The sequence below is a fragment of the Gopherus flavomarginatus genome, chromosome 17 (genome assembly GCF_025201925.1).
Source record: "Gopherus flavomarginatus isolate rGopFla2 chromosome 17, rGopFla2.mat.asm, whole genome shotgun sequence".
NCBI lineage: Eukaryota > Metazoa > Chordata > Testudines > Testudinidae > Gopherus > Gopherus flavomarginatus.
The window spans coordinates 20,627,823-20,655,028 of NC_066633.1; the positions used below are offsets into that span (position 1 = coordinate 20,627,823).

Below are 27,206 nucleotides of genomic sequence, written 5' to 3' on the forward strand. Positions count from 1 at the left end.
CTGCACAAATGCCACCGCTGATTTCCTAGGGGAAAGCTGCTCCTTTGAAACCTAGCTTTGCACCGTTGAATTGCTGGGAACATTTCTCTTTGGGGCAGGGACTTTTGGTTTGCCTGTACACTCCCAGCACAATGGAGTCTGCGTCCAGTACTGGAGCTGCTAGGTGCTACCACCAAGCACATACATTAACAGAACATTTTATGAGTGGGTACTCTCCTCTGGCAGGAGAATCTCCTGCTTCACACAGGAGTTTGCCTTGGAGTGTTTCCAGTCCACTTATCCCCCAAGCTAAAGCCAACAGGACATTTGCCCATTGCATGGTCCTGTGCTGGATCGAGGACCATATTGCTCGCTACTGGCTGACAGCCCTGGAGACTGAAGTCTTCTGGTATCCCCAGAGCAAGGCCAAGCAGCGAAAGGCAAGCGTCTGGTCTGTCCAGTCCATCATGCCCATTGTCAGATCAGGGCAGCAGGGGACTGAGACCAAGTCATTCACTTCCATCACGGGGGAACAACTGTCATTCACACCAGCATGGGTGCAACCCCACGCCTCTAACCCACTCAACCAGCTCCCCCCTGCCTTCCTCACAGAGCAGGGAGTTTCTGAGACTGTCTCCTACAGCAGCAGCATATTTGGGAATGCTCTGGGAATGCATATTTCACACACGTATGGCGGTGGTGCCTAGAGCTCAGCCAGTCCAGAGCCTCACTGGGCAAGGTGCTGCGCAGACAGAGTTAGAGATGGTGCCTGCCCCAAAGAGACTCACGTGACTGCTGCAGGGGCTGCACAAGGACACAACAGTGATTTTGTGTAGGTCCTACAGCAAGTGGCTTGAAATAATCCCGTGCTACAGAGAGCAAGGGCAGGAACAGAACCCAGGTGTCCCAGGAACTTAATTTTCTATCCAGCGTTTTAATAAAAGGTGAGAAGAGGGAGAGGTCAAAGTGAGTGAGGAGATCAAATGGGCATCATCCCCAATGTTCTTCCCCGGGGTGAGTCCCCCCCTCTCCCCAGAGGCGACATGCTGACAGAGTAGCCCAGTGAGGGGGTGGGGAGATGGACGCTACTTTGAAATGTTGAGACCCGAGTCCCACTGCACCCTCAGGTGACAGGCATGGGGTGGGTATGTCCCACACTGAGGTCTCAATGGAAGTGGTTTGGAACCCAGGTTGATAAATAATAAAAGTCACCACTCACAAGGGCCAGGTGAGATTCACCCGAGAGTTCTGAAGCAACTCAAATATGAAATTGCAGAACTACTAACTGTGGTCTGTAACCTATCACTTAAATCAGCCTCTAGGCCAGATGGCTGAAGGACACTTAATATGATGACAATTTTTCAAAAGGGTTCCGGAGGTGATCCTGGCAATTATGGGGATTTCATGGGTCAGTAACTGGTTAAAAGACAGGAAACAAAGGGTTGCAAGAAATCATCAGTTTTCACAGTGGAAATAAGTAAATAGCAGGATCCCCCAAGGATCTGCATGGGACCAGCGCTGTTCAACATATTCAGAAATTATCTGGAAAAAGGGGTAAACAGTGAGGTGTCGTAGTCTGCAGAGGATACAAAATTACTCAAGATAAGTCCAAACAGACTACAAAGAATTACAAAAGGATCTCACAAAACTGGGTGACTGGGCAACAAAATGGCATATGAAATTCACTGTTAATATATGCAAAGTAATGCACATAGTAAACATAATCCCACCTGTACATACAAAATTATGGGATCTAAATTGGCTGTTACCACTCAAGAGAGAGATCTTGGAGTCTTTGTGGATAGTTCTCTGAAAACACCCACTCAATGTGCAGCAGCCATCAAAAAGCAAACAGAGTGTTGGGAATTACTAGGAAAGGGCTAGATAAGTCGACAGTAAATATCATATTGCCTCTATCTAAATCCATAGTACAGTCACACCTTGAATACTGTGGGGAGTTCTGGTTACCCCATCACAAAAAAGATACGTTAGAAATGGAAAAGGTACAGAGAAGGGCAAAAATGATTGAGCACCGTATGGAGCAGCTTCCCGATGAAGAGAGATTAATGAAACTGGGACTATTCAGCTTGGAAAAGAGACGATTAAGGGGGGATATGATAGAGGCCTATAAAAATTCATGGTGTGGAGAAAGAGAACAAGGAAGTCACATAACACAAGTACCAGGGGTCATCAGGTTTAAAACAAGCAAAAGGAAGTATTTCTTCACACAACGCAGAGTCAACCTGTGGACCTCATTGCCGGGGGATGTTGCGAAGACCAAGACTATAACAGGGTTCCAAAAAACAACTACATAAGTTGATGGAGGATAGGTCCATCAATGGCTATTAGCCAAGAAAGTCAGAGATGCAACTTATGCTCTCAGTGTCCCTAAGGTTTTGACTGCCAGATGTTGGGACTGGATGGTGGGATGGATCATTTGATAATTGCCCTTTTCTATTCATTCCCTGTGAAGCATCATGGCATTGGCCAGTGTCGGAAGCCAGGATACTGGGCTAGATGGACTGTTGGTCTGTCCCAGTATGACCATTCTTATGTTCTTGACTGCTTATATTTATTGCCAGCCAAGAGGCAATGAAGCCCAAGCTGCCCGGCAAGGCATGGGAACCCAAAGGGAGAGCTAAGCGGAGGAGCCCACCAGCATATTTGAACCCTGTCCAGCCCACAGAACATACATGGTCATAGCCAGAACATCGGTGCATCGTCAGAGCAGGGAGCTCCATTCTGGCATCTGAGGCGAGTGGAGATTGGTTGAGGGTGGAGCTTGCAGAGTCCCACCCTCTTTCTCATGCCCATTCGACCCCAGCACACATTCATGCTGCGCTCCAAGAGTGCGCTATGGAAAGGAGGATCTGTGCGGCTCTACAAAACATGCAGTGCCGGGAACAAAATAAGAGGCTCTCAAAAATGGTTTGTTCTTGTTACAATGTGCAATGTTTTCTCGCTGAGCCACTCTTACCAGGCTGCAGTTCTGCTGGGGGAGCTCCGATGTGCATGGTAGGTCACTCTGCTGGCGTGTGGGTGGAATCACAGCCTTACAGAGCCAGGGCTGGGAGAAGCACTTCTTTCTCTTTCCACCCATGACACCGCTTCTCCGAGCGAGCAGTGTGCAGGGAGTCAACAATAAAAGCTGCCAGGCAGAGAGTCAAAGCCCTGAAGTGCGAAGTTGAGACTTTGGGGGCCATAGGAGGCTACTCTCACCAGCAGTTTGGAAACACAGGGGACCCTGAGCTGTTACAGGCCTGAGCAGGTCTCCAGCAGGGTAACCCATCCACCAGGGCTTCTCAAGGGTAACTGAAGAGCCTCCTGTGCCCTATGGACGCGTGTCAAGGCTGGGGCTCCTGAAGGGGCAGGGTTGGTAGAAGACAAGGTAGCTGAAGCATTTGCGCTCTAGAGGCAGGCGGGGAAGGCACATTAAGTACACATGCATCTGGCATTGTTCAGTGAAACATATTCTCCTTGGAAAATGCCAACTGATTGAGACAGAGCTGGGACCGTTAAAGGTGTGTCTACGGGCCCAGGGAGCAAGGCTGAGCTACAGGCTGGCATTTGCCAAGGAGATGCAAGGGCCCAACTCTCACTGGCACACAATGGGCACTCTAACTCTCCTCGGCTCCTTGGAAACTCCCAAGTTTACGGCTGCCTGGGACTAAGAGGCCATGGGAGTGACGGCACCCAGGGCTCGTACAGCCCAGTTGCGTGCAACAGAGAGACAGAGACGGGATCATTTAAAAACTAGAAATCGCTAAAAAGGGCTTCTTTTTTTTTTCCTTCTCCAAACTAACAATAGATAAAACATCGTTTGCAAATGAGTGACAAGGCCCTGCCCCCAGGGAGGAGGGGCAGGATAGGTAGATCAACTCGAGGATGGGGGAGCAGGCTCCTTGCAGCAGGAGTGATTCAGATCAGTGGGAAGGATGGCGACTCACCACCCTCTCCCTCTGCCTGGTTTGCTGCCCCTCCCCCTCACACCAGAAAGCAAACAAACAAATACAGTGAACACCTCCACCCACCCCCACCCCGAGTCAGGCGTCTGGGGAGCAGCGGCAGGATCTTTGGGGCGCTTTTCTCTCCGAGGAGCCAGCCAAGCAGCACTGCCGAGCCACCTCCGTCCAGCTCCCAGGGAGCCCCTGGCCCCCAGATTCAGTTGCCACTGTTCCCCATGGAGACCGCCGGCTGCAAAGCTTGAGGGAAGATCTCGCCCTTGTGGAAAGCCGGCATGTAGATGGGAGGGGGCGAGGTTAGGGGGGCCGGGGCATAGGCTTGGGAGCTCACTGCGGCGGGCAGGGCTGGGTGTGCCAGGGCCAGGTTCATGTCGTACATGGCTCCCTCGTTCTCATCGCCGAAGGGCAGCAGCAGCCGCTTGCCCTTTTGACGCCGGTTGCAGAACCAGACTCGCACCACCTAAGCGGAGATGGGAGAAGGCACAAATGGGGGGGGATGGATCAGCTCCGCTGGTTAAAACCTCTCCTTCGGGGGCGGAACCCCCCTCAGCTCTGCCTCTAGCAAGGAGCAAGGCAGCCAGGCAATTTGGGAGCTTCAAGCTCCTTTTCCAGTGGGATGTTTTCTGCCTCTTTCCACCCCCACGAGGCCCTACATATCCTCCCAGCTCAGGAGTACCAGCTGGGGGCGCTTTGGTCAGCCAGGCGGAGGGATGGACCTCTGCAGAGCCCATGGCACCCAGAGGGTCCCTACCATGAATGAGGCAACAGGGCGATGTTCCTTCACCAGGTGCACCCACTAACTGAGGCAGTCTGTGGTCTAATCCCACCTACCGGGAGCCCCCGATCTGGCAGCAATCTGGCTACCAAAGGAGCCCACATGCACTCTCGTTGCATCCATGAATCAGACCAGCACGGGGAGGGGAGTGACGTGGGTGGGCAGTTGGTGCTAACACGCTCCTACTACTGTATTGCTTTGTGCTAGATCGCACAGCCTCTGAGTGGGAGTGTGGCCACCCCTGCACTAGCCGTTCACTTCCAGAGCAAAGGTCTGGATTAGATCTGGACAGTAAAGTGGGAGTGGGGACACTGTGGAAAATTTAGGTGAAAAATAAAAACAATTTTCAATGGAAAATTTAGATTTTTTTGGCAGAAATTCTAATACCAGAAAATGTCAGCTGCCTACCTAATGGGAATTGCAGCTGGGGTGCCAGATGCCCGCCATTCTCCTCTTTAGGCTGGGCTCCCTGACTGGACTACATCACCCACTGCGCACCCCAGCTTTCACTCTTGAAGCAGGAGGTGGTGCCTCATGGGCCTCCCTAACCATGGTGCATCATGGGAGATGTAGTCTGGCTGGGAAACCCAGATCAGAGAGAACAGGGACATGAGGCAACTGAACTACAGCTCCCATGAGGCATCACGGTAGCCTTTCCAAAATGAAATTGCTGGATTTTTGAAAGAAAAAAGAAAAAAAAAAAAAAAAAAAAACACCCCACACACAACACCACCTGTAGAAAATAGACTTGTTTTGTGAATAATTTGGTTTAGTCATAAACCCAATTTTCTGCTTAAAAAATAGTTTTGATGAAAAAATTTCCATCAGCCCTAAATTGGCCTTTAGAGGTGCCCCACAAGGGAAGGCGTTAGAGTCATTCCTAAGGACCTGACTTCGGAATGTGCCATTCTCCCCACCGCTGGGGAGCGCCCGCTAAACCTACGTCTTTGTCCAGGTTGAGATCCTCGGCGATCTGCGAGATCTGCTGGGGGCTCGGCTTCACGCAGTTGCGGAAGAAGCTCTCTAGCGTGCCCTTGACGTTGTTCTCGATGCTAGTCCTGCGCTTTCTCTTCCGGGCCTGGGCCAGCACTTGCTCTGCATTGCACAGCTGGAAAGCAAGAGAAAGACACAAACCCGCAAAAACCATGGCACTTGGTTACAGGTTGTCCCCGGGGAGCCACAGTGTTCCCAGCTCCTCGGGGCACACATACCTGGCTGGGAGAGGGTAGGGCCAGGGCTGAGAGATGCCATTCCAACGTGCTGCAAATCAGTGAAAACCAACCCTACCAAGCTACTAGAGGCAGGGCTGATTGGAGGGAAAATGCCAGCTGATCTGAGAGTCCTCCCCAAACACCCACTGGGCTGAATGCTGTGTTTGTTTAATGGCTGGACAGGGCAATGTTTAGAAACGTAGAAAAAGCAAAGTAAAAGGGGACACCGATTTGGCATAACATTTTTCTTCATTCATTTTGATTTGTTGCGGTTTTCACTGCAGTCCACACAACTGCATCTTTCCACCTGTTTTACAAAATTTAAGGGAACATGAAGTCTCATCATATTCAGCTGGGAACAGAACCCAGGTCCTTAAAGGTACGTCTACACTGCCAAAAACAAAACAAAACAAAAAAAAACACGGCAGCAAGTCTCAGAGCCTGGGTCTACTGACTCAGGATCACTCTTCAATGCTAATAAATAGCAGTGTGGATGTCCCAGCTCAGGTTCTAAAACCTGCGGAGGAGGCTCTGTGTAAAACCAGCTCTGAGACCTGCTGTTGCTAGGTTATTTTTGCTGTGTAGATGTACCTTAATACAACAGATCCAAGACTCAGCCGCCCTGCCTTGCGGAAAGAATGTACCAGACCTATGTGCTTGACTAGCTGCTCTCCAATCACTGCTTTACTAACCCTCCTAAAGCCATGAATAGAACCCAGGGAGCTCAACACCCTTTTCTCGTACTCTAACCACAAAACTGCAGGACTAAATTTCAGGATTCCCGATTTCCACCTAGCAAATACTGGTGTAACCTACTGGCAGAGTGGGTGTCACATCCCCGTGAGTGGCTGCTGCATTTGATGGCTAACAGATGCTTCTTTAGTTCAAATGGTAGAAGTCTGTGTTGGGGAACTGGAAGAGCTTGCCTTCAAATGCTGCTGCTGGGCCATATGGTTGCACGTGATGACATTTCTGTTTCTCCACTTTTCTTTTTGACCAAACGAGTTTAGTTCATTCACAAAGTGAGAAAACATCCTCAGAAACCAACTCGATAGCAAAAGTCCATCATAATCCATCAATTCTGGTGCAATGAAAACCCAGGTGCTGCCCATTTCACCCCTCCGCCACCTATTTTGGTTGCTCCCACCACACACCGTCGTGGCCACAAGGAGGGAGTTCCCTGGTAAGAGGCAAGGCCTTTGGGGGATTTAGCAATGATGGATGGGGAAAATAGATACAGGCACATCTCAGTTAAAAACAAAACAAAAAAGAAAAAAAAAAAAATCAGCTTGATGGGATACAATCATGTTAAAGTAATTTTTAAAAAAAATCCCCTGAATCTCCTGTTATCCTAGATTAGTGACACGCAACTCTCTCTTAGCCGGAGTTTGGGGCCCAATCCTGCAAGACTGCTACACCTGGAACACTTCATTGCCTCAGCAGGGCTCACAGGATCAGGACCTTTACTCCATTCACGCTGCTTGTTTATGGGATTAGAACATTCCTTCCTGCCCATACAAAGACTAGAGTGTCGCCAGCACTGGTGATTTCATCCTGAGCCCCAGCGGGGTTTAAGTCCCAGCATCTCGATTTTACATGAATACACTTGAATCTCAGCTCTCCTTTCCCCTCCAACCCTCCTTTTTAGGAAGTTTCAAGCCCTCCTAGCTGAAGACATAAAATAGGAGGGGAAGCCCCCTAAAGGCTCAAAAGCCAGAAAGTGAATAAAAAGGACTCTAAAGGTGTTATTTTAAAAGTCTTGTAAATTTTAAGATAGTCCCATGATTTCTGAGTGCCTACCATTTGCACTAATGAAGACAGTCCCCACCTCAAATTGCTTACAGAGTTTATTTTTGGGTATTTTATGCAGCTCAGATAATTAATCAGTTTCACACACTCTGAGGGTTGCAAACATTTTCAGGGAATGTTACATTAAAAAAAAAAACAAACTAAATTGTATACTGTAGGGTATGTGAATAGATTCTAAAAAGTTAATGACTAGTAGATGTCTTAGTAAAAGGGTCAATCAAATGTCAGAGTGTAATGATTGCTTCTAATGTCTTCCTCTGAAAACTCATAACTAGAGCCAGTCAACATTTTCAATCAAAAAAAAAAAAAAAAAAAAAAAAAAAGTGTTTTTCAGTACTAATAAATAAATAAATGGAGGGGAATCAAAACCATTTTTTCCTTCTTTCTGGGGGGAGCAGGGGCAAGGGAGGTTGCAAAAAAATAGTTGAAAACATTTTCCATGTGATGGGAAATTGCAAAATGAAGTGAGATGTTTTGTTTCATTTCAAATTGAACTTTTGATTTTAGTTTTCAAACAAAGTTCCCATTTCAGACTGGGAGTTTTCCTACATTCTTTTTTTGCTATTGAATGCAATAGGATGGATGGTGTTCCCCACTTTTTCCTCTCTTCCTTATTCCTACTTTGCAACTTTTCCAAAGGCAGAGACATTTTCAAAAGTTAGAGTGGAAAAAGGATCAGAAAACAAAACAGGAGAAAGTGAAGGAAAACCTGTAATATCAATTCTATCAAGTCCAGAGGCAAAAAAGTGGGGAGCCAGCCCCTCAGAATCTGACATTTTGAAAATTTGGTAGGTTTTCAGAAACAAACATTTCAGTTTGAATTGAAAATTGTATTTAGTTTCAGAATTTAATTTTTCATTCTATCTTTACGGGGGGCGGAAATGCGGTTTTCAACCAGATCCATTTATATAACCACCTACAACATATAGTATTCAAGTCTGTAGCGTGCTTAAATCACTTATTAGCCCTTTATAAAGTGTGTATAAATGTACACCAGTTGATTGGGTTTGTATCTATTTTTAATAGTATAAAACCTTAATGTTAATAGAAATATTTTAATGAAATCCTTTTAAATATTTTCCCGAAGTGTTTGGGGGGTTGAACTCCCTTTAACTCACAAACTGCTGCCCCAATCATATTAGCATATGTAGTAACAGCCGCAAAAGTGTGCTGGGAGTTCTCAGCAACTGGATTTCACCCATGATTTTCCAATAGTCTGACCCATCTTGCCAACCTCACTGCGTCCCTGGCAACTGCAGAGTGTGGGAGAGGCTCCAGGGGCAGGGACCTTCTGCCAGGTACCCACCTCCTTCAGTAAGGAACTTTTGCAGTCAGTGAAACGTGTGCGTAAAAAAACCCGTTTGCCTGCAAGAAGGTTTCCCTGTATTTATACCCCATGTCAGCTGAGCAGTTACATCGGAGCCCCACGAATAACTGTCAGTACAAACTCTTCCTAGGCAAGAGCTGAAGAGTGCGACTGCTCAACAAAGAGTTGTTTTCCCCAGATATGCACTATAGTCTTGGATTCAGCCCCAGGCCCTCGTGCCATGGGAATCCAACCAGTCTTACTTCACTGACTACAGCTATAACATTTAAGAACACGGGAGCCTCTCTCCTGATCCACCCATGACAGCAGAAAACTACCACGATTGCCTTGTTGGAGGCTATTGTGATGTCTGGCTGCTCCAGGATCAGAGCCCGTTGAAGAAACTGTTGCAAATTATATTTGTTGGGAATCTTACTATATTTTCCCCATCAAACAATGATCATAAATTCTTCCCACTCTTCTACCATCACGTGGCTGGACACTCTCCATCACATGATAGTTTGGTCAATCGGCTAATTGTTTATTTACAAGTACATTTGCCCCACTATTGGAGTGGCCCAGTGCAAGATACTGCTACTCCAGTAATGCAAATGGCAAAGGTCTCTCTGAAGCCAGGCCAACAAGCAGGGCCTGGGAGCACAGGCGGGTTGTGGTTGGGACAGTGATGGAGAGATTCCAGCTGCAAGGGCTATTAGCTGTCGCTAGATACTGGAAGTTCCCACTTATCCTGCTCCCTTCCCAAAAGGAACCTTCCCTGCTAAAATCATAGAATCTCATGGTTGGAAGGGACCTCAGGAGATCTAGTCCAACCCCCTGCTCAAAGCAGGGCAAAATCCCAGACTTTTTTTTTTAACCCCATTTCCCTAAATGGCACCCTCAAGGATTGAACTCACAACCCTGGGTTTAGCAGGCCAATGCTCAAACCACTAAGTTATCCCTCCCCACAAACAGATACAGCACATCAGCTGTCCTTTCCCCAATCGGGGGTCTTAGGCAGGGGCCTGTTTCTTCTCCACAGGTTTCACTCTACAGGCACTCACCGGCAAGTCACACACTGCTTCAGAAAATCCCTGCAGCTGTCTCCCTAACTGGGCCACTTGCTGGCTTAATAATAATTGGAGATACACCTATCCCCTAGAACTGGAAGGGACCTTGAAAGGTCATTGAGTCCAGCCCCCTGCCTTCACTAGCAGGACCAAGTACTGATTTTTGCCCCAGATCCTTAAGTGGCCCCCTCAAGGACTGAACTCACAACCCTGGGTTTAGCAGGCCAATGCTCAAACCACTGAGCTATCCCTTCCCTAAGAAGAAAAGGCAGCTTAAGGCCTCCTTACACTGGTGCAGATGCAAGTCATTGGGAAGCAGGCCAGCTCACTGGTCTGTTGATAGCCAATGGCTAGGGCTGCAGGTTTGTCACGGAGGTAAAAATGCCACTGATACCGTGATTTTTCCATGGCTTTCTTTGCATCTGGGATTTGATAGGCTGAGGGGACCACCCAGGCCAGAGCCCAGCCATTTTTACCACCACAGCTCAGGGCAGATGATCTGGCGGTGCCATGGCCAAGAAGGGGGCAAGGCTCGGTATCACAGGGAGAGGGCCACGTCCACAGGCCAGAGCAAGGAGCCAGGCCAGTCCCACTGGACGGGAGCCGCCATTGTGAGATCAGTGCTGGGTGGGCTTGCTCTGCAATGCCCCCCTCCCCTTCACCAGGCCTCCCACCACCAGGGGCAGGACCTAACCTCTCCTGCCATGTCACACCCTCCCACTTCAAGTGGCTTTACAACCACTGCCTCCTGAAGCCATGACTAACTAAATTTACCAGGACTGCTCACTGATTGGATAAAAAAAAAAAAAAAAAAAAAAAAAAAAAAAATGCTGTGACAAATTTGCAGCCCTACCGATACCCTAACGCCAGGCCCTTCCACACCGGATGGGGCGAAGAAGAGAAAGTGGAATTTGAGGAGCCATTCTTCAGACACATCAGAGCAAGACCTCTGCAAGAGAATCCACAGAATCCGTGGGTCTGTCGGATTAACCAGGAAGTAAAGGAAGCAATTAAGAAAGAGAAGACGGTTGCGGAGAAGTTACAATTTCTTTGCCTCAGAGGATGTCAAGGAGATCCCGACCCTGAGCTGCCGCCTCAGGTCAAGGACGAAGGTGTTGAAAGAGGAGCAGCTGGAACAAACTGATAGAGAGCAAAGTATCAGAAGGCCTCCGCGACATCACCCAAGAAATTTGACGCAAGAACAAAGTGACTGAGCTGTAACAAAACTCTGCAATCTCTCCTTGCAATCAGCTGCTATCCTGGAGGCTGCAGTGGGTGCCCAGAATCTCACACAGCCTTGCCCCGGTACCCACTCCTACACCAGGGCTTGCAATGGAGTCCAGGGTCTCCAACAATGCCTGTGTCAGAGGAATCATCTCCCAGCTAAAACCAGTACTTTTAGAATCCCTTTACATAGCCCTGACCTTGTACCTGCAGGACAGGGGCTGGTCAGGGGTGAGAATCTCATCTTTGGACATTGTTTTAGAAAGGCAGCTAGCAAGAGGAGACGTGACGGGGGGAAGCAGAATAATGAAAGGAAAAGAGAAGGTAGATCAGGCATTTCTATCCACCCTCCCTCATAACACACGAGCAAGGGGTGAGTCAATGCAACTGAAAGACAGCACATTTAAAACCAGTAAGAGGAAATACTGTTCCCCTCCTCCCCACACACACACAGTGCATAACTAACCTGATCGAACTCACTGCCCCAAGGTATCAGCAAAGCCAAGGGCTGTGCAGGATTCTCGAGAGGCCTCGGACGTTCTCATTCTCCAGTCACAGCAGAAAGGACAAAACACGTTCAGAAGGGATACACGCCCTCCTGACATGGCTCAAGCTCTGACTGACGGGGGTCAGGAAGGAACTTGCCCAGTGACGAGGTTACTTCAATACCGGCCCATTAAGGGGTCACATGCACCTTGCTCAGAAGCAGCTAGTCCTGGCCATTGGGCTGAGCCAAGCCCTGGTCTGACCCGATCTGGCCCGCCCCATCCCCACTTACCTCTTGCAGGCTGTCGCTGTTCTCTACCTCGTTGAGCCAGCGCTGCAGCAGCGGCTTCAGCTTGCACATGTTCTTGAAGCTCAGCTGGAGGGCTTCGAAGCGGCAGATTGTCGTCTGGCTAAACATCTTCCCTGGGAGGGAGAGAGCAGCACCGTTCACTGCAGGCCTGGGGCTGCCAGACTCCTTATCCTATAGCCCCAGCGCACCGCCAGAGAGGAAAGAAACCTCCCATGACATCCACAACTCTGGGGGCTGCATCCACGCATTGGAGACACCCTCCCCCCAACATTGCACACCCCATGGTTGTCTGCTCCCTTCACCTGCTATCTGGGGGGAGGAGGAGCATCTTCTGTCTCTTCTCCCCATAAGCGAGGGCTCATGGGGCACTGGGGGTGCTTGAGTCCCTCCCCTGCCCCACAGACAGCTGGATCTAGGAGTCCACTCTGCCCCACAGAATTTTGCTTTCCCCCCAGGATCCCCATCTCATGTTGGGGCTCCCCCTGGAATCCCCATGGTGTTCACACAGGCTCCCTGCAACGAGCCTCAAAAACCCTCCCAACTGCTTTGAACATCCAACTGGGGAAAAAGCTACACAGTACCAGTGGGGATCCAGGGGCTGGCCCTCCTCCCACCCCATCTCTCACCTTCTGCACCAAGAGACACCCACAGAGGCACCAGATGGCCTGTGGGGGTGGGGGAGAAAAGTGAAACACTCACCATACAGAGTCCCCAGAGCCATCCCCACGTCAGCCTGGGTGAACCCCAGGGTGATGCGCTTGTGCTTGAGGTCTTTGGCAAACTGCTCCAGCTCCTCCGAGGTGGGAGTGGTGTCCTGGCAAAAGAAGCAAAAAATGTTTCTGAGAGGGGATAAAGGAGCTCGTGGGGGGCTTGCAAGGAGAGAGGTGGATTCACTCAGGTGCTTCAGGGATGGACGCAAATCCAAGCCCTAGAGAGATGGATCCCAGGTCTACCGCTGCAATCAGGCTCCACCGCGGCTTTCATGGCAGGAGAGAGGAGTGTGAACAGGCTCGGTGAAGCCCTCAGTTGTTTGTTTGCAGGGACAAGCCAGCATCCTGAGCAGGAGGATGGCAAACAATCCCAGAAGGAATCACTTTCACCTGACACTGAACCAAGAGCTCTGCTGGGACTGAGAAACAGGCTTTTCCCTCAAGCTGCTCTCTGGCTTGTCCCTCAGACTCCCCCGGCCTGGCTGCCCCAACCTCCCACCCACCGGGGTGATGTCTGGCTGGTGAGACTCAGGGCTGGAATAGTGGGGGGGGTGCGGGGCGGGGTGATACAGGTCAGTGCTGAGAGGTATTAGCTGAGCTGGTAAGGGAAGCTTGGAAAGGTCAGTAACTTTTTTAAATGAAAGCGCTACAGCTGGCGTGTTGATGCCCTGCAATATCCCTCCCTCACATCCCCCCAGCCAGGATACATTTCCGAGGGTCAATCTGTGGCAGGGATGAGAAATTCTTCTCAAGCCCAGAGATGGCCCTAATCACCGCAGTACCTGAGTGCTCGCAGCACAAGAGCATGACCTGCCCTGCAGGGAGGCAGGACAGGACCATACCCGTTTTCCAAAGGGTCGGCGGAGGGTCGTGCCCTGCCCTGCCCAAGAGAGGGTGGGTAAAAATCATGATTAAAAAAAAAAACAACTTTTTAAAATTTAAATTGGATTTCTTTTGTACAGCTGTTGCCTTTCTCGTACTGTCTTGCTAGTTCTTTACTCCCTTCTTACTTTAGAGTCTTAAACGGCTAAAGTGGTTGGTTTGTTCTTGTTTAATGAGTTTCCTAATTGTTAGTAGAGTTGCAAATTTTACATGGAGTTTCTCTTTTCTACTATGAAGTTTCAGCCTTGAAACTCTCAGCCAGGCTGTTAAAAGAGTCCAGGGCCTCACCCAGCCTCCCGGTGAGACCACCACAAACTCCCCCACACAACTGCAAATAGCAGCCAGCACTGCCTGCCAGCACACTGCACTTCTACAACTCAAGAAAGCCACTACACTTTGACCAGGCTACCCTCCCCCCCTCAGGTTTGCAGCTTGGAGTCAATAGGACTTGTGCTCCTAAGTCACTCCCATGCTGTTGAAAATCCCACCTTTTGGATTTTGTGGGCCTAAACCTTTTGGCCTGTCTGTATAAAGTAAGTTCACAGTAACGTTGTTAATGCACTGGGAAGATGAACTCACTTGGCATCATTGACACTAACCGGCCAGGTCAGATCCCCCTCTCCTGTAGGCAAGCGTCCACTGAGCGATGCCCATGTATACCGACCACATACGTTCCCTTCCCTTCTGTGACAGTTGGGAAGTACCTGGCTACTGGGTCTTCTCTTCTCCAAGGAAGCCAGCAGCGAGAACACGTTGATCTGTGCTCCAAGTCTAAGACCTGCTCCTGCAGAGGGGCTCCAAGCAATATTCTCCACCAGCTGCAGGAGCCAGCGTGTGTTGAGACCATCTCACCAGCTAAGGGACAGTGGCCAGCTGGTCTGGATTCAGCCACTGCCAGCTGTCAACTTCCTCTCAATGCAAACAAGAAGGCTCAGATCCTCAGTGGTATTTGGGTTCCTAGTTCTAGGGGTATTTAGGAGCCTGAATAGCTTTGAAGATCTGGGCCCAACTGCTCAACAAAGCAAAAAAGGATCAAATCTCTGTTTAAAAACAAAACACAAGGGCACAACTCATCTAGGTCACTAGGAGTTCACACTGGAAGAGAAATGGGCTGCAACCAACCCAGCACCCAGAGTTTTCTACACCGTGCCTCATCATTGCCACCTGTGCAGAGGGGTACAAAAAGCTAAGCAAGCTGAAGGATGGCTTGTTATACCCCCCAGGTGTAAGTCTCAACAGAAGGTCCAGGGCAGGAGGAGACTTGGAGCACCCTAGGTTTGTGCAGAAAGCTGCCATCCACACACACATTTCTGCGCACAAGTTTTCAGAGCTGCCCTTCTCCCTATCTGGAACTGTTGTGGGACAGTTTATGAAACAGGTTTAATTATTTCATAGCCTTTCTGAGAAGTGGGTGGTTTTGGCAAACAGTCACTCCCGCCAACTGAGGGCCCAGTGAGGTGCTGATACTATCAGCAGTTAACAAAAAACCAAACCAAACCCAGGGCTGTGCCCTTTAAAATTTTTGTCCATCATAAAGAGTCCAGAAGAGAGTTTCTCCTTGGGTTTATTATATACTTCCTTGTTTTTCCTCTTAGAAATATCAGCCGTGTCAATTCTGATTTTCCTGGCTGTTCTGGAGGATCTGCCAAGGCATAGCAGGGCTTCTCCACACACACCAGTTTGCTCCAGTTTCCACTCAAAGCAGGTTTTTCGATTGATTTAGTTAAACGTGTCCATGCTGCTGTTTGCACCACTTTAAGTCTATTCACATGCTTAATTCTGGCTTAAACTAATTTAGCTTAATCTACCTGTGAGTCAGGAATTTGACCAATTTTTAAATTATTATAATCTGGAGGGAGCTGGCCTGCACAATCTAAATATCTGGATTTTTAAAATTCCATTTAAAATAAGTGATAATGGTCAAGCTGATGAAAATATTTAAAGCAGGCAGCACCAGCATCCGAGGGGCTGCATGCACAGAAGAGCTGAGTGCACAGACATAACAGAAGCATATGCCATCCCCAGAGAAAACTGAGCTATCACAGTGAGGATCATACAGAGAAATATTTTTGTTCTACAACATCCAGCAGAGGGAGCCCAAGGTAAAGCCGTTGCTCAGACCGGTGCCAGTGCCTGGTGGACATGAGGGACAAACATGGCAGTAAGAATGGGAGGGGCCCCTGAAAGCATGGGAAGAAAGTGTGTGGTCCTGGTCTCTGGATCCCCAAGAGCCCAGCACTAGGGCAGCTGGGCCACTCAGCTTAGTCACACTAAGAGAAACCGCTCCAAACTGGGGATGCCCCTGCTGGAAATGTGCACAATGCAGTAAACCGTGGTGGAGAGCAAAACTCACTCCCCACCGCCAATGGGACACAATCAGGATCCCAGCTGCTGCACAGCTCCATTGTGCTCCACTGTTGCATAAGCAGGAACTCCACCTCCTTCCTGAACCTGGGCAGGATGGTGGGTGACAAAGGAGGATAACGCTGCCCCACGTGCTTCACAGCCTTGGCATCCTCCCACCATGTGAGCCCATCACCGTAATATGCTGCACCTTGCCATGAACAGCAGCAGCTCTGAAGAACATCATGCAGTGACCCAACTGTTAAGCACCAAAGGCCACTTTTAACCACCTGCTGTGGTCACGATAGTGGAGCCCCAGAGAAGACACAAAGTCATCAAAGCCCTCAGCAGGCTGAGCTGAGGGGGAGAGGGAAGGTTGGGTCTCTGGTGGAGAGTGGAAGAAAGAGGGTGGGAGGTTATAACCATGAGGCTAGCTAGGTTAAAGGGGTTAGACTCAAGCCCTGCTGGGCATATGTCTGGGTGGGCCTGGTAGGCCTGCTCTCCTTGGCGCCCACTGCTGTAACCTCTTCCCTGCAGACATCCCGGGATAAGTTATGCAGGAGATCAGACCAGGTTATCCTAATGGTCCCCTGGGGGGAGAGGGTGGGGGCGCTGACAACCAGGAGCTCCTGGAGAAGCAGAGATGGGAAAATAAGAATAAAAAATGGAAAGGAAAATACAGAGAAAAGTCAAGAGAGACTGGTGATGTGCAGCAATGGACGGAGCTTCAGAACCGCTGGGCTAGGCAGAGGTAGGGAAGCTCCAGCATGATTTGAGAATGTAGCTAAACCCTCATTTACACTACAAAGTGCAACAGTGTTGTGACTTAATCCCCTTGCAATGCAAAGAGCTTTCATCCCATGGGATCTGTCCTCCTTCCTTTTTCCGTGCTGTCCCTGGGCCTGGGCCTCTCAGCTGGTCTTTAAATCCCCCCAGGGCTTGACTACACTGGAGAGTTGGTGGGTTTACAGCGCTGCAACTTACTCACTGTCCACACTTGCAAGGCACATACAGCACTGCATCTCCCTGGCTGCAGCGCTGGCTGTACTCCTGCTCTGCCTGGGGTGTAACGATTGCAGCACTGGTGATGCAGCGCTGCTCCGCCAGTGTGGCACCAAAAGCACTGTAATTGGCCTCCAGAGGTATTCGGAGGTATCCCAGAATGCCTGTTCAGCCACTCCCAACAGCACTGCAAATGTGGCCACACTGCAGCGCTTTCCCTACACAGCTGTACGAAGACTGTAACTCCCAGCGCTGTACAGCTGCAAGTGTAGCCATACCCCCAGTCAAACAATTCTGTACCCCTGCTGGCTCACACCATCTGTCCCTCCATACTAACTCCCAGCTCTTACAGAGCACTTCTCATCAGATCTCAAAACCTTCCCACAGGAGGCCGGTTCTTGCTCCCCATTTTACAGGTGGGGACACTCGAATGATGATTATCTGGAGTTAGCCATAAAGAGAAGGTTAAATCTCTACCCTGGCATTACAGGGCAATGGTCACTTCATTCTGAGGGAAAATCAAACTGCAGCTGAGTCTGCATAAAAAGAATATCCAGCATGAGAAAGCACCCCCGTGCTTTTAAAAAGCGGATCTATATGTGTACACACAACGTCGGATCTTTAACAGGTGCAACTCAGTGGGGCTCTGATTTACACAACAGGCAGGGATCTGGCCCACTGTATTTCAAAGGCACCTGGTTTGTGGGCCCCACCTCCGGGGAACACAAGCCCTCAGACACACCCTGTCTGGCCCCTTGGAGACAGATCTTCGGAGAAACCTGCCCTGCCCTGCCCGCCCTTCCCAGCCACCCCGCTAGGAAGCTGCTCTCCGGGGAGGCTGCGGCAGGGGAGATGTGCAGCTGCAGAGCAGCCGGGCTGTCAGGGACTGTGCCGGACAAGGTCACCCCCAAAAGCATCAGAGGACGATGTGGGCGCTCCCCTCCCCCTTAGCATGAGCCGGAGAATTGGGGATCCCTTGAGAAAATGCAAACGGAAAGGGGGGCGCGGAGCGATCCCGGGCCACCCCCCGGCTCGGGGAGCAGGGTCCGGGGGAGCCCCGAGGGGCGCTCCCCGCGCAGGGCCGAGCAGAGACGGGGCTGCGGTCCTTACCTCGTCCCCGCTCTCGCTGGAGTGGCCTCCCTCGCTCGCCGCCCCGCTGGAGCTGCCGCTGCTGCCCAGGCTGGAGAGGCCGCTGGGGGGCTGGTGCGGGTCGCTGGGGTAGATGTGACGGGCCCCGGGGAAGGTCTGGCCGGGCAGGGGCCCGCGGGCCGCCGCCGCGCTGTGCCCAGCCAGGGCGGGCCAGAAAGGGTTGTTCCAGGGCTGGGCGTAGTAGGCGCCCGCGGGCAGAAGGGCGCATTTGGCTTCTGGGGACCCTTCTCTGCGCCCCCTCTCCGGGCCGGGCTCTTCCTTCGGGGCCTGCCCGCTCTCCAGGAGCTGGGGGCCCTGGGGCCCCCCGGCCATGCCCGGCTGAGGGCCGGGCTCCGGGCCCTGGAAAGGGCACCAGGTCTTGGCCTGGCCGGGCTCCCCCGCCGCCAGCTCGGGGGGCTCGTACTCCGCTTTCACCGCCGGGAAGGGGAAGAAGGGCGGCGGGGGGGCGATGCTGTAGCTGCCTTTGCCGAACGGGCCGCTCACCTCTTGCAGGCCCGTGGGCCCCAGGCTGAAGGCGGGGGCGGGCAGCCCCTCCTGGCTGAACATGCTGGGCCGGGCTGCCCGGCGCTGCACAGATCTGGGAGCCCTAGGGCGCCATGGGGGGCAGGAGTCCGCCCCAGCGCGGCATGTTGGCAGGCTCAGGGCAGGGGCCGGGCAGCGGCGAGGCCGAGCGGGCCACGGCAAAGCCCCTCCATGCTGCAGGGACCCGACTGAGCTCCTAGGCAGGCTAAGGGGAGACCTGCCCCCACCCCGCCACCGGCCTGGGCTGCTGTTAATTGCCCCTGCTCAGCTATTGGCCCCTTTAAGACAATTGACACCAATGGGTTGTAAATGAACTTGATTCTTTTGTGTGAGGTGGGGGCGGGGAGGAGCCTTTTGCAACCACCTTGATTAGAAATAGCTTCAGACTCCCGTATCCCTCCCTCCCCTTGCCCTCTCCACCTCTAACTTCCCCATGGTTTGTGAGGGCATCAATCCAGAAGGGAAATGAAAACGACCAACTGCATAATTTATTGGTGGTGGGAAATATTCTGCTGGGATCCTGTTTTAAAAGGCCAGAGCCCTCTGGGGAATATGTTCGCTCCAAGATATTCAGAGCAATATACCGTTTGCACCTGACTTGGACTCCAGTTGAGGAAACTACAGATTGCATCTGCAAACCCCTGTGGCTAGTCAGTTACCCCCAGAAGTTGGGGCCAGGCTGCCGACCCCTTGCCCTACCATGCACTGATTTTGCAATGAGTGGTATATAGCAAAGGGTCGACTGGGAGCCGTGAGTCACCCTCTCTCGAAGCACAGGGCCAAGGGCACATTTGATGAAAATGAAAGGCAGCACATTTACAACTGACAGTCAAACATTGTATTGTGCAGCACATTGTTCGCCTGTGGAACTCAATGCCACAAAGTTTCAGCCAGGCTTAGAATCTAGTAGGATTTACAAAATAAAAGCCCCCCCCCTGGGCTTTTACATGGAGGATAAGAACAACCCCAGTCACATTCACTGGGACTAAAAATATAGATGAGGAAATTGAAAGCTGCCTTCTTCAGGGCACACACAACCAACCACTAACTGACCAGGGTTAGGAAGAACCTAAGGACCAGTTATTCCATTACTGACCACCAGGGAGTCTTTGGACCTTCTTCTGAAGCAGCTGGGCTGGCCACTCTCCGATGGGTTACAGGGCTAGACAGGCTATAAACTGCCAAGCAGAGCAGCCCCCTTTGTTCCCATGTGAAAAATGGAATCAGCAATCTGTCTGACGGGGCTTCCTCTCCCCTGGCTGCAGAGTGAGCTGAGATCAAGCACAGGGTGGTAGAGTACTGAGGCAGGCTTTGCAGATGGCCTATCTACCCCAGCCTGCTCTCCCAGAGAATCCAGGATTAAATGATTAGATAAGAATGGGTGCACCCTACACATTTAATGGCCTCCAGCACTTCCTAGCAGCTCCATTGCTTTCCTGATTAATAAGTTTCCAAGCTACGGCTGCAAAATATCAGAGCCCCTTGCAGAGAGCTCTGGTGTCTCCCAGTTGTTTTCTTGGGATGTATTTACAGGCACGGGATCCTCATCTTAACCTGGTGAAGGGCCTGGGTCTTCTTTTCTTTTACTGGTCTCTGGCCTCTAAACTGAGCTGATCCCAAGCATCGCTAGCTCTCACACTCATGCTGCACAACGGGACCAGTCACTAGGTTCTCTGTTTGTGATTGCCACTTGACAATGGTGCTTTTGGGCCGGGTTCGTTACGCTGTCCCAAACCCCTCCCCTCTGCTCCCACAGGAACTTTTCAACATATTGATTGCAATGGCTAGGATTATCCTTTCAGTAAGGAGCATGGCTCGGTGCGTACCTCCCATCACCACCAAACAGGCCCTGCAGCAGGACGGGAGATGCCAGTCTCTGGGCATAATGAAGGCTGGGCAATTCCAGCAGCATCGTGCTTGCCTGGGCCCAATCTGCTACCGGTGACTTCACCTACTGATTAACGTAGCTGGTTGATATCTGCTGTTCCCAGTCTCTCGCTCAGAGATATGCCAAAAAGATAAGGCTGCAAAGCTCCTTTCCTTTGTGTTTGGGACAGAGCCAGAGCAGGCTCTGCAGGGAGGGGAAGCTGTCACTGATTTATACAACAATTGCTTGGGATTATTGCTGGGGGGCTGCAAGCTGCCTGTAGTTGCTGTAAAGAAATGCTGAGTACCCTTAGTGCAGCTGAGATCAATGGGCTCTGCAAGGCGCTCAGCACCTCAGGAAGAAAATGCCCTAAATCTGCCCCTGACTTGCAAAAACATCAAACACAGGCTGGGATCCTGGCCCTCCTGACATCTGCCAGCTGACTTCAGTGGGCCTAGGGGATTTCACCCTGTGTTCAGACTGAGCTCCTTGGGACATTGGGCTGCCTTTTGGTTTATAATCTGTATAATGCCTAGTGCCACAAGCCCCGGTCGGGTTGGTACCATGGCACTATAAAGGCTGCACTGCATACAAAAAAACAGACATTACAAGAACATTAAAGTTGCAAAGTCAGGCACTGGCGCGCTAAGAAATGCTAGAATTATATGCCATATCGCTTGAGTGCAGCCCCTTTGTGCATTGTGATAGTAACTCATTACATGAGCACATGCTACTTTTCCGCAGGACTCTTGAAATGAACACACTGCAGGGATCTAGTGAGGTGCACAGAGGTTGGGAATGGGGGGTTCTTTTCTTTCTGGGCTCCCTGGCCTAAGCTGCATCCAGCCATTTATATTTAAAGGCCTGTACACTGATCCCCCTGGGAATGCAGTTGCTGGCTTTGGACTGCACTGTTTAGGCTCCTGGAAAATGTCTGAACCAGGAATGGGCCTGAAAGAAAATCCCAGCACCCCCTAACTCCAACCCCCCAGGAACGTGCTGCAACGTCCATGCAGCATGGCTAAAGCCACAGGCTGAGCTAAATCCCTGGCCCTGCGCTCAGGAAGCTGATCTATGAGGAAGTGACACTGCAGGATTCCAACTGCAAGTGATTCTCCTCTGCTCCTCCCAGCCTCCAGCTGGGGACGGGACATTTTTAGAAGATCCTTCAGCTCCACAATCGCCCTCTTGCCTTTGATTTATTGTTCTGTGGCCTGGCCCCCCTCCTCCTCCTCCTCCTTCCCCCAACCTGCTCTTTCACTCCATCCCCCCAGGAAGCACATCAACCCATCCTGCCTGGAAGCAGCTCAAGCACATTCCCGCTCTCCTTTCATATACAGCACCCGGCGGAAGGGGAGCCGTTGACTTTGAACCGGTTCTTTGGAGAAGGGTCACCCACTGTGGAGAGCAATGCTTTCCCTGGAGGGACAGAGTGGGTCAGTGGGGTTCCTCTCTCCATTTCAATGCAGTGATTCTCTTGGGGCATGGAAGGTGTTTCTCTCATTGTCACAGGGGTCATTGTGTGGCTGGAGCAGCTTGGTGCAGCTCACTTGAGCTGAGCTACTGGGCCTTCCTGGAGAAGATGCTGCAAGTTCCAGTTTAGCCAAGACATTTATTGTGGCTTATAGAAGCACTTTCCCACAAGCACTGCACACACCAGGCACTGGGCTCCTGTGGGCAGGCTGCAGCAGGTGGCATTCTGCATTTGGCTGCTAAAAGGTGGATTTATAGGGGGCAGACTAATACCAGGCCCAGTTCTGAGGTCCTTAAACAAGCCCAAGACCCACTGCCATCCATGGGAGTTTTGCTAGGATAAGCACAGCAGAAATTAGTTTGCAACGATACCCACACAGCCTAGCAATGGTAACCCGCTTTGGTAAAATACCTTCTCGCCCAACTGCATCTTAAAGCCCTTGCACTTAGGCACTAGGCCAAGATTTTTGGTGTCCACCTTGAGATGAAGGGCAGCTGGAGGCATACACAAGAGGGACCAACCAAAGCAATACTTCCATCAAGCCCGACTCAGACAGGGACAACGTACATCAGCACAGGAATGTGTGAGACTTAGCAACATAGAATGCAAAAAGCAGCACAAGAGAGGGATGGTGGAGCCTTGCTCATGCCCTAAGCAATGGCTGGCTGCCAGGGACAGATTCCGCTTCAGCACTTGTGACCCCCTTGCAGGGGCCTGGTTTCAGAGGGTGTGTGCTTGGCCCTTTCTGGAATTCAGGCCTCCTTAAAGTGTCTTGAGTTGGGCACTTGACCCAGGTGCCCAGAATCATGAGTCGCTTTTGAAACTCTTGGCTGCAAGCCGTGTTCACGGAGGGGAGGATTGATGTTCACAGTGGCTGGACCAGTGAGAACCACAACAAAGCCCAGGCTCCTCTAGTCCAATCCATTTTAAATTCTTGGAGAAAAGCTGCTGAAAGCCAGTCTGATCTAAACAGAGTTATAAATGGGTCCAGCTGCAGGAGCCTTGTCTACATTAAAGCTCTCACTGGTTCTGCCACTGGAGCAAGTGGACTAATTGGAATTGTTTGGTAAATTTCACCAGTGTAGACAAGACCAGCAAAGAACTATAGTCTTTAGATCACTGTGACAGTGGGTAGGCCCTTTAAGGACAAACCCTTGGCTTGCTACCTGGTCATTGTTTTTAGTCCAGGACCAATGCATTCTGGGACTTGTAGTTCTCAGAAGGAGCATGGAAACAAAGCTGAGAGCAAGCTGTGAAGTAGGAGGGCACAGGCTATAAGCGGCTCTGTGGATGAAGGGAAAGCAGTGGACGTGTTATTCCTTGACTTTAGCAAAGCTTTTGATATGGTCTCCCACAGTATTCTTGCCAGCAGGCAGGGCCGGCTCCAGGCCACAGCACGCCAAGCGCATGCTTGGGGCGGCATGCCGCAGGGGGCACTCTGCCAGTTGCTGGGAGGGTGGCAGGCGGCTCCGGTGGAGCTGCCGCAGGCGTGGCTGTGGACGGTCCGCTGGTCCTGCGGCTCCGGTGGACCTCCCACAGACACGTCTGCGACAGCTTCACCGGAGCCACGGGACCAGCTGACCATCCGCAGAAACGCCTGTGGGAGGTCCACTGGAGCCACGGGACCTGCGAGCAGCAGAGCTCCCCCCACGGCGTGCCGCCATGCTTGAGGCGGTGAAATTGCTAGAGCCGGCCCTGCCAGCAGGTTAAAGAAGTATGGGCTGGATGAATGGACTGTAAGGTGGATAGAAAGCTGGCTAGATCGTCGGGCTCAACGGGTAGTGATCAATGGATCCAGGTCTAGTTGGCAGCTGTTATCAAGCGGAGTGCCCCAAAGGTCAGTCCTGGGGCCTGTTTTGTTCAATATCTTCATTAATGATCTGGAGGATGGTGTAAACTGCACTCTCAGCAAGTTTGCAGGTGACACTAAACTGGGAGGAGTGGTAGATATGCTGGAGGGTAGGGATAGGATACAGAGGGACCTAGACAAATTAGAGGATTGGGCCAAAAGAAATCTAATGAGGTTCCAACAAGGACAAGTGCAGAGTCCTGCACTTAGGACAGAAGAATCCCATGCACTGCTGCAGACTAGGGACCGAGTGGCTAGGTAGCAGTTCTGCAGAAAAGGACCTAGGGGTTACAGTGGACAAGAAGCTGGATAGGAGTCAATAGTGTGCCCTTGTTGCCAAGAAGGCTAACGGCATTTTAGGCTGTATAAGTAGGGGCATTGCCAGCAGATCGAGGGACGTGATCATTCCCCTCTATTCGGCATTGGTGAGGCCTCATCTGGAATACTGTGTCCAGATTTGGGCCCCACACTACAAGAAGGGCATGGAAAAATTGGAAAGAGTCCAGCGGAGGGCAACAAAAATGATTAGGGGGCTGGAGCACATGACTTATGAGGAGAGGCTGAGGGACCTTGGATTTTTAGTCTGCAGAGAAGAATGAGGGGGGATTTGATAGCTGCTTTCAACTACCTGAAAGGGGGTTCCAAAGAGGATGGATCTAGACTGTTCTCAGTGGTAGCAGATGACAGAATAAGGAGTAATGATCTCAAGTTGCAGTGGAAGAGGTCTAGGTTGGATATTAGGAAAAACCTTTTCACCAGGAGGGTGGTGAAGCACTGGAATGGGTTACCTAGGAAGGTGGTGGAATCTCCTTTCTTAGAGGTTTTTAAGGTCAGGCTTGACAAAGCCCTGGCTGGGATGACTTAGTTGGGGGGTTGGTCCTGCTTTGAGCAGGGGGTTGGACTAGATACCTCCTGAGGTTCCTTCCAACCCTGACGTTCTATGATTCTAAGCCACCCCAGCCCCTGGAGGAGGTGGTGGGGCACTAAGTGATTTGGGCATGATCTGTGGTGATGCTCTCAGCTCACAGGAAGTTGGGCAAGGGGGCCTGGGAGAGACGCTGGAGGAGACCTGAGAGAGGCAGGCAGACGAGGGAAGTAGCCATGAGTGAAGTAGAAAAGTTGGGGCTGGAGCAGCCGGTGTGTCATTGTTTAGGGGGCTGGGGGTAGAGGCTGTGGTAAAGGACTCTGCCTCAGTAGTGCCACCTTGTGCTGATATCCCTGTATCAAGGGGTGGACTTTTACCACCCAGCGACAAAGGATCAATTGGTTACTCTGGAATGGCTAAAGCTCCTATGGAGGCTTGTGGCCAAGAGACCAGATCTGGGTAAAGGCTTTACTATACCTGTTGTGCCAGGTGCTGCACAGGCACATGCTGGGAGACAGTCCCTGCCCCAGCAAGCTTACAGACTATAAATGGACAAGAGACAGACAGGGCAGGAGGGGAAACAGACTTCCAGAGAGAGGAGGTGGCTTGACCAGGGTCATGCAACAGGGCAGTGGCAGAGAAATTGAATGCAGTTCTCCCGGGTCCCACCATTGTGCACTGGTCATTAGACCACGTTGGGATTTTAACTGAAATCTTGTTTACGGTGGAAGGGGAGGAGTCTTGGTTTACCAAAGGACTAAACTCTCCCTGATAGCAAGAAGGGAAAACAAGGCATAACTGCATTCAGACACAGGTGGGTAAGTGACTTTGTCACAGCCCCTTCCTAGCCACGCCATGCACTGTGGATGTGTGAATTGTTTTCTGTCTCTTTACGTCATAAGCTGCTCGGGGAGGGCCATGTCTGCCTCTCTGTTCTGTACAATGGCAAGAAATCTGAACTCTCAAGCAGTAATAATGTAGGGCCGGTCAGCCATATGGGGTCTGACTGACTGCTGATGATCAGAGGGAAGGCCTCAGAGATCCAGGTGTGCTTCTCTGCACCAACCTGCATCTAGTTTTAACGTAAAATAGCAACTCGCTCTGCAAGAAGGGCTGGGGGTTTCGCTGCTTTACCGTAAGCACTCCGGGGCTGCGCCTGAGTGCACGATGAAACAACAGGTGAACACAGCTGGATGAGAACACGGAAACAAGGAGATGCTTGCAAAACTCATCCAAATACAAGCTATACGTTACATGTACAATAAGCCAGGCTCCTCTCTGGAGCGAAGCATTCCATACACCACAGCTGAAACCAACAATTAGCAAACTGGAGAGCAGGATGGAGCAAATCCCAGTGTTTTATATAACTCGTGTGCAGCGCCTAGAGATCCCGGTGATGGGCGGGCAGAAATACTGCAGGATAGACAGCAGCTCTGAAAGGTGGTTTGTCTGTGGTGGCAGTAGGGGGCTGGAGACATGATGTTTGAGTCTCTGTGGGAGGGAGGGGTCGATCTGATCTCTGCAATAGAGCAATTCCCTGGCAGACACTGGAGAGCCACGAGCATCCCAAGTTCCAAGGTGGGGAGCAACAAGCTCCAATGTCTGTGGGGCGCAGCCCTAGACCCCACTGGGATGGTCAAGAACAAGGTGAGTGAAGGACCCAGTGCAGGGCTCATGAGGACACCCCACCAATTACAGGCCCAGCCCTTCAATGGTTCCTGTTCACTGAACTCACCTGCCTTGGAGTGGAGAGTAGCTTTGCAGTAACCCGTTCAACCCCCGCCCCGGCAGTCTGCTCAGCTCCGAGCAGAAGGGGGTCCCAGTCCACGGCTGGTTTCCTAGATGCTGCGATAATACAGACCCTAAACAAGTCTCCTGCCCAACTCAGTGGCATGGAGCAGGCCCTGAAGTGCAGGTCAAAGGGAACCAAGCTTGGCTGCTGTACAATCGTGCCCTGTTGAAGTCTCCTCTCCCCTAAAGAACCAACCTAGATTGAATTTAAATGGAAAAAATCTGACTTTTATATACAGATTTTAAATCACTGAGGTTTTTTTTAAATCCATCTTGGCTAGAGCCCTGCTACACTAGCCACAATGGGGACTGAGCCAACACAATTAGGGCCTGGAAATGTAGGTCCAGAGTTTATTGCTCTTGGGAAACGGCTGCTGAAGCGAGCAGCAGGAATGGACACCCTCAGCTCTGCCCTGGCCCATTTCTTCCTTCCACTTGGCTCCTGTGTAAACAGCTCCCCACTGAATTCTCCAGGCAACGCTACCTTCCTGTTTCCGAGAGAATACAGCAGTTAAATACCGAGAGTGGGAAGGTGCAAGACAGTTCTCTGCCCAGAGCTCTTAGCTCCCCTGCAGCAGAACTGGAGAGCAGCAGATGCAGACCAGGGGCAATTGCTTGAGCCT

The 27,206-nt window shown here is 51.1% G+C and overlaps 1 protein-coding gene across 1 annotated transcript; it reads right to left on the bottom strand.

The window, feature by feature from the left end:
- Positions 1–876: 876 nt before the first annotated feature.
- Positions 877–18,761, bottom strand: LOC127035990 (POU domain, class 5, transcription factor 3-like). The gene is made up of 5 exons (XM_050926389.1): positions 18,177–18,761; positions 12,829–12,943; positions 12,112–12,242; positions 5,660–5,824; positions 877–4,401 (listed from the first exon to the last, which is right to left on the bottom strand). Exons 1-5 carry the CDS (start codon positions 18,759–18,761, stop codon positions 4,141–4,143), a joined length of 1,257 nt encoding a protein of 418 aa, XP_050782346.1. The 3' UTR covers positions 877–4,140.
- Positions 18,762–27,206: the final 8,445 nt, after the last annotated feature.